General features: G+C 40.9%; 1 protein-coding gene across 1 annotated transcript in view; it reads right to left on the minus strand.

The window, feature by feature from the left end:
• Positions 1-1161: 1161 nt before the first annotated feature.
• The window catches only part of BRWD1 (bromodomain and WD repeat domain containing 1), a gene marked incomplete in the record, with an annotated part of 4378631 nt that continues 4366317 nt past the window's right edge, over positions 1162-13475 (minus strand). The window contains 1 exon segment of the mRNA XM_044071461.1: positions 1162-4866. Within this exon segment, the coding sequence (XP_043927396.1) occupies positions 1916-4866 (2951 nt within the window).

The raw sequence follows: 13475 nt of genomic DNA on the forward strand, positions 1-13475 counted from the left end.
GGGGGTACTTTTTATTTTACTACACATAATGCAAAAACCATTTGGATTTGGGTTGAAATGAATGTCTAGTAGTAGTAATAATGAAAGAACTGTATATTTAGACTGAACCAAAGCCACCAAAGTTGTGCCACTCCCCAAGATGTTAATAAAACTGTCATATCATAGCACTTTTGTGTTGCTGTGGAAATGAGTCAAACTCAGTGATATGCAACTATTCTAAAGTACTGTTCAAGAGAATAGTGAAATAGAAATAAGCTTGATATATGCTAGGTACAAAGTATAAAAAAGATGCATTTAAAATATCCCTGATTTCATACTTAACTATATGTTTGATGGGGGTGGATAGAATATGATGGTGGTATTGCTTTTTAGCAATGCTCTCTTACACTGTAACCTCCTTTGTACACTACATGTGTTTTTCATATCAGACAAGCAAATACCTTAATAATGAACTGAAATCCATCTTTAGATTATACCACAATTTCTTATTTATTTATTTCCTGGGGATAGTGGACAATATTTCACAGTGCACTAAATTTTATAAAATACTTTTTTGGGCATGGTGTACAGTAGGCAATGAAATGGGTATGGTTTGTGAAAGAAGTCAGGCCAATGGGTGCAAACGTGTGCTTGAATGTGTCTTTTTCATCATAATTTTGATTAGTTAAAAGGGGGCAATCTCAAAACACAGATGTTAAGATGGCATATTTAAAGTAGCAGTGCAGGTTAACCAAAAATGATCAGCTTCCTGATTTTTCCACAACCTGATAGTTTCACTGTTCAGACTCAGTGCTGTTTTGCTGCATTCTATTAACCAGAATAAGAATAAGAATTTATGCAATATGAACAGCTTCAGACAAAACAGCAGCCCCCATAAGAACTCCACGTTTTATACTTTTGTTTACTCTACTCCTCTTCCAAACATTTGGCAAGTACATGAAATGTGAGTGCACTCCAACATCAGAAAAAAGCAATAGTGAGGGAGAAGCAATACCCCATTTTCCATTTCACTGCCTTAGATTGACAAAAAAAGAACAAAGACAGAAAATAAATTTGACTATGACAGTAGTGGGGATCATCTAAAAAATATTAAAGCAGTACTGTTTTAATCTGGTACATCAAGGATTTGTACTTTGTAAGAGGTACTGTCATACCCCCAAATTAAGAAGAAATTCAGCACTTTATTTTCAAAGACTTAAATTTACAGATGATGCCTTTACATAAAAAAATATTTCACAAATTAAAGGCATCTAAGATAAGGTCTTCCAGCAGCTATCAACAGGTTCCCAATATTACACAATATTACAACAGCCATGACTATATACATATTGTTCTTGCTTAATGTTACTTTACAACAAAGTTAATCCATACATTAACGTAGCTCTACGAAAGGGTCCTATGGATACCATTTTAATAAATGGAAGAGCTGAGCTGCAAGGCAAACAAGTGCCTTGATGAAGGTTAAGCAAAATCATTGCTCTGGTTAGACCTGAAACAGTTCTTTTCTTCACATCTGCACCTGAACCATTCCTGAATTGATACTACCTCATTTCTCAAGCTAGAGTTAAAAAATCCTGAGTTTCCACTGCATTAAGGATACATAAGAATTCACTGCAACATATTCACATTTTTAATGGAACTGATTCCACTGTATCATGAATGCTAGTTTAGCATACTACACTGATATTTGTACTGTCTTATGTGAATATCTTGGATATACTGTTAGGTAAAATTCCAAATTCAAGTGCTTTGCCCCTTAAATGAGGCACAATTTGGCTTTTCATGCTATTTATAATAGCAAACAAGTAGTCTGTTTGAAATTAATATTTTCCAACAAGTTAATTCACAAAAGTTCAATAGAAAAATATAAATATTTATCCCTGAATTATTGTTAATATTCTCAAGTGTTCCAGTGTTACTTCCCCAGCATCTTACAAGCTGCTACTCTTGAAGACTTCCTAGTTAAATGTCTTGTTTCATATGTTCTTAATCTTGCACTTTCATCATTGGTATGTGATGTACCATCATCATCTGTATTCCCATCATTATATTTTATTGTTCGTTTACCCTGATATCTAGTTTTTATGGAAGGAAACTGAGATGTTTTTGTAGTATTTTCACAACCAAAACCATCAGTTTTAGTCCTTATTCTACTGGATTTTCTGGTATTTTCTGAAGCATTTAACTTGTACTTAATTTTTTCTTCCATTAATTTTCCTTTAACATTTTTAACACTGCTGTCAGAGTCTGATTCAGAAATTGATTCTGATACAGGGCTAGATGCTGCTTCAGACAAGGATCCTGAATCACTTTCTGATCCTGAAGTTTCACTGCTTTCAGAATCAGATTCAGTATCCTTTTCTGTTTTTTCCTTTTCACTTTCTTCCTCCACCAAATTACTCTGTACTTTTCTTCTTGTAATAGTTTGATAGTGTTGTTTCCTTACTTTGGCAGTCTGTCTTCTACTTTCAGATTCAGAGTAATCTTCAGTATCACTGAATGACTTCTTCCTGCCATGAAAATTCCAGCCACTTTTGACGTACTTTTCATTTTTATACCCACTACTTTCAGAAGCAGATTTTTCTTCCGTATTGTGGACTAACTTACTCTTCGCATCAGCACTAGAAGTATGGCGTGGCAGCTTCTTTGTTTTGATATTCCATGTTTTATTTTCAGACACTGAATCAACATGCAAATCTTTGTTGACAGCATTTCTGTCTAAATAAACAAGGGGGTGAGTTTTGTTATTTTCCTGCTTCTGTTTCCTATTGTCAGGAACATGACTTTCATCTTCTTCGAAGTCACTTGCCTGTTTCTTTTTTGTAGCAGCACAAGACAGGTGACGCAACTTTTTGCTTCTGGATTGCCGTACTTTGCTTTCTGATTCAGAGTCATTGTCTGAATCACTGACAAAGTTCCTCCTCCCTGCACACTCGCGTCTATTTCTCTTGGAATCCGATTTGTTCTTTACATCGGAGCACCTCTGACTTTCAACTGCAGAACTGTCTTCCTCTCCTTCTTGTGATCCAGCCAGTTTCTTTTCTGTAGCCACATTAAGAATTGTGTGTGATATTTTATTCCTTTTGGTGGTCTGTTTTTTATTCTTGGAGGTGGAGTCTTCATCTGAATCATCAACATAGGTTTCCCTCACAGAAACATGGTGCTGACGTCTAGAATAAAATTTGGAATCTTTTTCATCCATACGCTTCTCAGTTTCTGATGCACAGCTGTCTTTCTCCTCCATACTGTTTTTTAACCTGCTTTTTGTAGAACCATGAGATCGTAATTTATAGGTATCATATTTTTGCTGTGACTCTGAGTTCTGTTCTAATTTGCTTGCTATATTTTCCTCCGCAAAGAAATGAGGGTGACTTTCTAAATACGGTCTGGTGCTCCTTCCTTTCCCACACCTCCCACTTTCTGAAACAAAGCTTTCTTCCTTCTTCAAATTGCTCATTGATCTACTTTTTGAAGAACTTGTTGCAATTTGAGGGTAAGACTTCCTGCTTTTGACATTAGACTGTCTAATCTCAGATTCTGAACTATCATCGGAATCACTGAATGAGCTTTTTTTTGAAGTACAAAGATGTGAGAGATTCTTAAAATTTGTGCTAGTGTCTTTTTTATCTTTAGAAGTTTGACTTTCAGACAGAGAGCTATCATCTTCTTTTACATAAGTCATTAATTTCTTGAGAGTTGCAGCTCTAACACTTCGATGGGGAAGTTTCTTGTTAGAAACAGTTTGACTTTTGCTGTTAGATTCAAAATCACACTCTGAATCACTAACAATTTTCCTCTTCTTTCTAGTCTGAATATATTGATTTTTGGAACTAGGGTCTACATGCTCTTCTTCTTTAGCCTTCCTCCTTTCAAAATGTAGGCTTTCTTCTTCTTCTACATCATTCAGTGTCCTCTCTTTTTCTGTATGTCGAATAGGCCGATGACGCAGTTTCTCTCTTTTTGGCTCTTTCCTTCCTTTTGTGGATTCTGAAACATTATCTGAATCACTAACCAAGGTCTCTTCCCCAGCATCACAATGTACATTTTGTGGAGGACTTGCAAACTTTGATTCATAGTCCCTTATTCTTTTATGCCTTCTACCTACAGACACCACATGTTTATGGACACCGGACATCTGAGTTTGTTTCCCAGCAAAATAAACGTTGCTGCAGTGTTTTTTATTTCTAGTATTTGGACTCTTGCTAACAGGTTCAGAGTCATCCTCTGAGTTGTCTACTAGATTTTCCCTTCTGACATGTGTACTTGGGTAAGAATTCATACTGCTTCTTGTAGGTTTCACATTTTGAACATCGGAGTCCATTTCTTCCTCACAAATTCTCATTAAAAGTTTCTTACTGGCAGCAGCAGCTGCCCGTTGGGGCCTTCTTTGACTGCTAAGACTGCTCTCTTGTTTTATCTGCTCATCACCCTGAGGTTCTGAGTCGGTTCCCACATACTCATGAAAATCCTTTCTTCTTTTAACATGAATGGGTTTGTAAGTCTGCTGCTCCTCAGTATCACTATGCTCACTGTACTCAATTTCTGTCATTGATGATTCACTGTCCTCAGGTTCCTCTTCAATTTTTTTCTTGGCTACAGAAGCAGCATGTGATGTCCTCCTTCTCTTGATTATGTTGTTTTTAGTGTCAGAGCTGGAATTACTGTCTTCCTCTATGTCACTCATTAACTTCATTTTATTAACTGCAACTGAGGCTGTTTTGCGAAGCATTTTTCTGCAAGCAGGACCATTTTCTTTTTTCCTCAGATTACTTTCAGACATTCTATCCTCCTCCTCATCTGAGTCAGTAACAAACTTCCGCTTCCTGCGCATTCTTTTGTCATGCCCATTTACGACAGAATTTGTATCTGTAACAAAAAAATTAGAGGATTATTAACCATCATCATACTAATTAAAGCTTACCAAAAACAATGCAGAAAGATTTATTTTTATGTAATTACTGAATTTGCTGAATGTTTTCTCCAGTATATCAGTAATGTGCCTGGCAGAGGCATCAGAATCCAGAACTTAGCATACAACTAAAACCACAAGTAGGCTCCTGGGACTGTGCATCACCATACAGATTCATTAATCTGAAAGACTGACCATTATAGTTTGAAATTTCTGAGACCATAACATGAATTAAACCAATAATCTGTATATTTTAAGACCTTACAATATCGCTCATTAAAAAGAAATTATGTACTCGCCATAATGTTCCATCTGAGTAGTTGTACTTCATTTGTCTTCAACTTGTGGGTTAAGAATCTGTATTAGATTCAACAATGCTGCATATCCAGCATCTGATCCGAGCTCCAAGCTCATCCCCTTACCCATAATGCCCCATGTCTCCTTCCTCCCTTCAGATCGAGTTTGCTGCTCAACATATAACATAGACCTGACCCAATAAGACCTTACCACTACCGGCAGCCCAAAAATCCTGAACCAAAACATAACAAGGGATGCTCCTGGGATGTTCATCTTCCATATACATGGCCAGGACAATAGTGACAAGGAAGAGGGAAGGAGGGGGGATGGTTGAAAACAAAGTATAACTACTCAGAATGGAACATTATGGTGAGTACATAACTTCTTTATCTGAAGTAGTTGACTTCATTTGGTCTTCAACCTGTGGGATAGAGTCCCAAACTACTAACACCTGGGTGGCCCTCATGGAAGGATATTTCAGATCACGGGAGAGCCAAATGATGCCTTGCCCTGTTCCTGGATATAATAAAACACACCTTAATAAACCTTCATTGGCTATGATATTACCAATGTGCAAAGATGTCCAATTTATAATGTGAAATGAAGGTATGAGATGAGGTCCAAGTAGCTGCAGAACAGATATCATCCAGCAACACCCTGGACCAAAAGGCCGCTGAAGTAGCCATAGATCTGGTAGAATGCACTTTTACCTGACCTGGAGGGGAAATTCCCTTGACAGAATATGCTTGAATAATGCATTGGGAAATCCAACGAGCAATCGTCACCTTAGAAATTGGTTTCCTTAAGAAGGTTTTGAATAATGAAATGAACAACTGATCAGATTTACGAAAAGCTTTTGTCCTGTGAAGTAGAATCGTAATTACCTGTGCACATCCATCAAATGTAATTTATATTCACCCCTATTATGAAAAGTCAGAAAAAAAATCCAGGAAGATTGACAGTCTGATTAATATTGGTTTCTGATGTTACTTTGGGAAGAAAGGACAGGTTAGTATGCAAAGACACCCTATCCTTATGAAAAATCATATAAGGAACTTTGATAGATGGTGCTTGAAGTTCTGACACTCTCCTAGCAGAAGTAATGGCAACCAAAAAGGCAGACTTCCAAGAAGGATACTGCAAATCTACCGAAGCTGCAGGTTCGAAAGGAGGGGAAACTAAATCGTGAAGCACAAAAGTAAGGTCCCATGGGGGTGTAGGATCCTATACCAGGGTCTAAGAAGAAAGGCACCTTTAAGGAAGTTCAGCAAAGGACCACAGTATGCTGAGTAAAGTACCCCCTTAATAATATCCAAAAAAGCAAACAAAAAGGAGGGTTCACCACAGCTGAAAGTGACAAATAACTCCAGTCTTCACTTCAAGAGTTTAATGAAATAACACGAATGCAGGATCCAAGTGAGCGCTTTCACGTTCAAAAAACGTTTCATCAGACTTCAACAACTGCATAGCACTATACATCATCTTATATAACATTGACAATTAACAATCACAAAAAATCATTCAATTACGATATATAATTAAAATTTAAAGATATACTTCTATATTTATAAAGCCATTTAAAACAATAAATAAAATAAAATAACAAGTAAAACACTTCATATGCATCATATGACGCAACAAATAAAATAACTAATATAACATTCATATTATAATGGCATTTACAACAACATATTAAAATCCCACAAAAATACATAAATAGATTTAATGTTTGTAGGGTCTCGCTGCCAAAAATAGTTTTAGTGAGACCTTTTCATTCAAGCCATATGCTTTGTGTGCTTGTAGCCTCAATATCCATCTACACTCTACCTCTTCAGTGTAATTCTTTATATTACCAAGCCTATTGTTTTTTTTCACCATTTCCAAGACCCTGAATTTAAAAATATGTGTCAGGCCATTATCAATTACATGTTGCGCCAAAGCATTACTTGTATTCTCTTTATTAATGGCATACAAATGTTCCCTGATGCGTTCCCGTAATGTCCTATTGGTTTTTTCCTACATACTTGTCCCAGTATTCAGGGGAACTGGAGAAGCTTTCACAGTTTCACTGTGTCCAGGTCTAGGTGAGGAATCCCCAAGGAATGAGAAATAAGATCTGGAACCAGATCCAATATCCATAGTGGAAGTACTAGATGAGACCATAGGGAGGCAATCCAGACTTGGCGAGGCCAGAATGGGGTGATGAGGATAACGGTGGTCCCCAGCCTGTGAGCTTTCTGAAGAAACTTCAAGATGAGGGGCAGTGGAGGACAGGCATAAAGAAGACCGGGAGGCTAAGCATGAATCAGTGCATCTCTGCAGACTTCCCCCTGAGGGGGGAACAGAGCGAAGAACCAGCTGCATTTCGTGTTGGAAGGAGATATGAAAAGATCGCAGCAAGGACGACCCCACTTTAGAAAGATCTGCTCTGCCACCGAAGGATTCAGAGACCACTCATAAGGCATCAGGATAGATCTGCTGAGCCTGTGCACTAGAAAGTTGGACCGTCCTGGGATGTATATTGCCACCAGAAAACGGCTGGTGGAGATCGGCCATTCCCACACACTCGTGGCTTCATGACAAAGGGAGTAAGATCTGGTTCCTTTTGTTTGTTGATGTACCAGACCATCAACATGTTGTCTGTCTGAATTGCAATCATCCCTAGAGGAAGATGGGCATGAAAGACCTGCAATGTAAGAAGAACCACCCTCAAATCCTGGATGCTGATATGCAAATTGATCTTAGATGGGGACCACGTATCTTGGACTGTCCTTCCTGAGCAATACCCCCCCCCAAGCTGTGAGGCTTCCGTGGTCACTGTGGTTTTTGGAAAGGTTGGAAGAAAGGGATGTCCCCTGACTACGTCCAGGGAATGAATCCACCATAGAATAGAGTTCCTGCATACATGGGAGATACAGACCGGGTGAGACAAAGGAAGAGTTAAGAGAGTCCATTGAACTGCAAGTGTCCACTGAAGAATCTGTATATGAAGTCGCGCTAAAGGTAAGAGGTTGGTGGTGGCCGCCATAGATCCCCAACGCCCTCAGTACTGTTTCTGTTGTTAGAACTTTGGCTTGAAGGATGCACAAAATGTGTAGCTTCATACTGTGTACCCTGTCTGGGGTGAGGAAAAAAAAGAAGTTATGTCTTACTATAATGCTCCATCTGTGTTGTTGATGTTCATCCATTCATCACTGATAGGTTATCAGTTCTGTCCTCGGAAACGAGTTGGCCTTATACCAAGCCGCACCAGCCAAAAACTCTCGAGCTAAGCTTTCACCCACAACACCCTTCTCCCTGTTGCCTCAGATTGAGTTTGCCCTAACTTAGTAAAGCAGAAGCTGTCTCTGAGCAAAAACCTTAATCCAGGAGATGGACCAATGTTATCCCCCCAGAGCCTCTAGGAGAGGGAAGGAGAGTGGAACATGATAAATGGATGAAGATCAACAACACAGATGGAACGTTATGATACGACATAACTTCTTTATCTGATGTTGTTAATCTTCATTCCATTCATCACTGATGGGACAGAGTCCCCAGCTACCTTATGTTCATAGTTCATAGTTCAGTACTAAGCTAACTGCCCTTACAAGCCATTGTAAGCCTAGCCAATTATCCCTTGTGAGGATCAAACCCTGCACCTTGTGTTTGTAAGGCAAACACCTTAACCATTAGGCCACCTTCCGAACCACTTGAGCAGCCCTTATGGAAGAACATTCCTGAGTACCATTGAGCCAAAAGAAGCTCTTTCCCTGGACACCAGATCCAATTTTTATTGAGTGATAAAAGTATGAGGAATAGCCCATGTAGCTGCTGCACAGATGTCATCCATGGAAGCTCTAGAGTGGAACGGCACAGAAGTTATCACTGATCTGGTGGAGTGAGCTGATGTTTTGCAAAGCAGACTTTCTTTCTTAGTAATAAATGAAAATTATACAGTCTCTAAGCCATTCAGAAAAAGTCACTTTAGAGACCGACTTTCCCATTTTTTGGACCAGAGGAGGATGTAAATAACTGCTCTGATTTACGGATTGTTTTTGTCCTAAGTAGAATCTCAGTTGTCTGTGGACATCAAGTAAATGTAAACAAAACTCTCCTTTGTTCGAAAATTTAGAAAAAACACTTGTAGGTCAATAGTCTGTCTAATAGAGTACTCAGAGATTACTTTGGGAAGGAAGGAAGGAATGGTTGGTCTGTAGTGATACTCTGTCCTTATGGAAAATCAAATAAGGATGCTTCATGCAAAGAGCCTGGAGCTCAGAAATGTGTCTGGCTGATGTAATGGCCACCAGGAAGAGAGACTTCAAAGATAGAAACTTGATGTCACAGGTGGCTGCTGGCTCAAAGGGAGCCCGTGTCAAAGACTAAGACTAGTGTGAGACTCCATGGTTCTATGGGCTGCTTAATTGGAGGTTTAGAGTGACAGACTCCTTTCAAAAATGTTTTGCTTAGACGATGTGAAATTAAGGAGGAGTCACTAAAACCATTATGAAAATTTGAAATGGCAGCTAAATGAACTCATATAGTTGATGCTGCAGCACCCTCCACAAAGAAGATTGCTAAGTACTGGAGTACGGCAGAGACCAGTACAGAATATGGCTCTAGTTTTCTCTGTCTAGACCAAATTGAAAAACTTTTCCATTTGTCGGCATAAAGTTTCCTGGTGGATAGTTTATGTGAAGCCAGAATAATATCATGTACTGGAAAGGAAAGATTACAATGGCTGGCGATCATCAGAAGTGGAGAACCCAAGCTGTGAGCTTGAGACTGGTCAAGTTCGGGTGGCTCAACCATTGGGGGTGAGAAATCAGATCTGGAGTTGGATCCAAGATCCACGGTCTACAAAGAAGATGAGGCCAAAAAAAGGGGAACCATACCTGTCGAGGACAATATGGTGCTATGAGGATCATTTTGCTTTCAACCGAAGAGCTTTTTTCACAAATTGAGGTATCAGAGGAATGTGAGGATAAGCATACAGCAGTCCCATGGGCCAATCATGAATTAGAATATCTCTTGGGGACTCCCCCTGGAGGGGAATTAGGGCAAAGTAGTTGCTACATTTGTGGTTGGACGGGGAGGCGAATAGGTTGCAGCAAGGCTAGCCCCAATGGCTGAAAATCTTTGCTGCTATGTTGGGGTTGAGAGACCACTCGTGAGGCAGGAGAATGCATCTGCTCAACTTTTCTGCAATCACGTTGGAATTCCCTGGGATATGCATTGCTATCAGAAAGCTATGCATTGCTATCAGAAAGCTGTTGAGAGCTATCAGAAAGCTGTTGAGAGCTATCACCCATTGCCAAACTCTTATGGCTTCTCGACATAGGAGGTAGGACTTGGTTCCTCCTTGTTTGCTGATGTACCAAACTACTGACATGTTGTCCGACTGGACAGCAATTGTTCCCAAAAGAAGTGCAGACTGAAATGCTTGCAACGCCAAAAGCACTGCCCTCAGTTCTAGAACATTTATATGCAGATTGGCCTCTAAATCGAACCATGTGCCTTGGACTATCATTCTCTGAAAATGCCCCCCACCCCCACCCGATCAGGGAAGCATTTGTGGTCACAATGGCACTGGGCTGAGAGGGGTGGAAGGATCAGCTCCAAAGTTCTGTCTCTGACTTCATCCACCAAGATAGGTCTTGCTTGCATCGATTTGTTATTCGAATCTGGAAGGACAAAGGGTGACGGACTGGACACCATTGGGTTAACAAAAGCCATTGTAGGAGTCTCATGTGAAGCCTTGGGAGGGGTACTATTGATATTGTTGCTGCCATCGATCCTAACAGCTGCAGGACCTCTCGAGCTGAAACCATGTTGTGGCAGAATATTACTTGGAGCTGGATCCTTAGTCTTCGCAGCCTGTGATCTGGGAGAGAGACTAAACAAGAACGAGTACTAAAATTCACCCCTATAAATTCCAAAGATTGGGTTGGAGTCAGATTGGATTTCTCCCAGTTTATAGAGATTCCCAGAAGATTTAATAAAGAGAGGGTGTAGTACAAGACTGTTACAAGTAGATGCTAGGTGGGGGTGGTGAGGAGCCAATCGTCTAAGTATGAAAACACCCGGAATCCTTGTAGTCTCAAGTGAGCTGTCACTGCTGCCATGCATTTGGTGAACACTCTGGGGGTTGTAGAGAGTCCAAAGGTCAAAGCGTGAAGTTGGCAATGATTGGCCCCCAGCCAGAAGCAAAGAAACCTTCTGGAGCATTTGTCCATTTTGATGTGGTAATATGCATCCTGAAGGTCTATCGAGCACATACAATCGCCTTCTTCCAGAAAGGGGAGAATGGACTGAACTGTGACCATCTGGAATTTTGTCTGGGAGACAAACTTGTTTAAACAGCTGAGGTCCAAAATTGGTCTCCAGTCCCCTGTCTTTTTTAGCACCAAAAGAATCTTGAGTAGAATCCGGATTCGATCTGGTCTGGTGAGACTTTTTGCATGACTCTTTTTAAATACAGCTTTTTTATCTGTAGAGCTGCTTCTTCCCTTAGACCGGTTGGAACACTGGGAATTCACTTTGGTGGCTTTGGGTAGGAATCAAATGGAATTTGGTAACCTCTGATTATCTTCTGCACCCAAGAATCGGTGGCAATTAATAGGGTGGCATTGGGGTGCAGAGAAAGATGTCTCCTGACTGCTTCCAGAGTAAATCAATCGTGCCACTCTTCAAGAGTGCTGATAGTGTTATCCAGAGAATGAATCTCTGGAACCCTGATTACGCAGACCCCCTCTGCTCCTGTAGGGGTGTCTTCCAGAAGAGTTCCCCCCCCTCTGACTCTGGGAATGAACTCGCCATTTGTGTCACGAAAAGTACCCTGAGACTTTCTGTGCCACAATTTCCCACTTGTCTGGCTCCTGAAAAAGGAGCGCTGAGGAGTGGAGAAACGTACACCAATGGCAGACAGGGTCTTGCCATCCTGCTCACACCTGGCTAGCTTGTCCTTCACTTTATGGCCAAACAGGGAAGATGCTTCTACTGGAGCATTAAGGAAGGAAGACTTAAAAGGATCCATGAAGTCACATAGGCGCATCCAGGCGTGATGGTATTTTCCTTTTGGTTTTTCTGCCTAGCTGTGTGCATAACTTTGTGTTTGGTTGTCATTGACTTGTTTTCTTTGTGCTGCTTTGATTGTGTTGGAATTGACCCCATCTACGGTGCCATCCACTGTGCCGAGGAGTCTGTAGTCCAACCCCAGGTCTGAGGAAGACCTGGCTCCAAAGGAACAGAAGGCCAAAGGGTCAGCTGTGGGGCCAAAGTGAGATCCTGCACCAAAAGCTGAGGGATGAGAGAGGGAGAGCGTGTGGTGCTTGGGCTTCAAAACAAGGAGGGGGGGGGAGGAAGGAGGCAGTAAGGAAAAGTCCCAAGAAGTCCAAGTTTTTGGGTTTTGAAATCTGAATGAATGTCTGTGTGCATGCAGCAAAAAAAAGAAGACCACACAGCTTAGGAGAGGTGGATCTGGTGGTGAATCTGGTGGATAACTCAAAGTGGACTCTGGAAGGGGAAGGTAGGGAATAAGTCTAAGTCAAAAGTCCACAGGAAGGGAAATATTGGGAAATGCCTCCGTGCTAATGGTGAATGTGGCCTCTCTCTTTTCTAGGAGGGCGAACCCTCTGAAGAAGAAGCCTCTGAAAGGAAAAGAGATTTTAAGAAGAAGGTTTAGAATCATTTTCTTCATTCATTCAAATTGCGGAAACCAAATTCAAATAAACAGAAAGCAAGGCGGTTGCGGAGAGAGATGAGGCAAACACGAGCTGTAAAGCCGTGTTCAAGCCAGCTCTCAGCTAAGTCTTTGAATTTAGTTCCCGTACCTTGAATGAATGTGAAGGAGGTGCAGGATGGAGTGAAGAGTGACCATCCGGAATTTTGCCTTGCCTACTGACAGGTTCAAGGTGGATAGATCGAGAATGCGTCTTAGGTCCCTCATTTTCTTTGGCACTAAAAAGAACCTGGAATAAATGCCTGATCCAGATTGGTCTAGGGGGACGGGTTGGATGACTTGTTTTCTTAGCAGTTTGTCCATCTCCAGAGCTGCTTCCTCCCTTTGCATGGCTGGAATGTCTGGAAGGTGATCCGGTCGGAGAGGTGGTTCAATGAACAGGATGGAATAACCTCTGGATATAATTTGCAACACCAATCTGTTGTTACAAACTCCCATGCTGCTGGGTGCAGCGATAGGCGACCCCCGACTGCCTCCAGAGATGAGCAGTTGGGCAGCCCATGTAGGTCTGTCCGAGAATGGTTCTCGAGACCCGAAGTCATACCT

This window comes from Protopterus annectens, chromosome 5.part0 (genome assembly GCF_019279795.1).
Source record: "Protopterus annectens isolate FY-2018-M chromosome 5.part0, PAN1.0, whole genome shotgun sequence".
Classification (NCBI taxonomy): Eukaryota; Metazoa; Chordata; order Ceratodontiformes; family Protopteridae; genus Protopterus; species Protopterus annectens.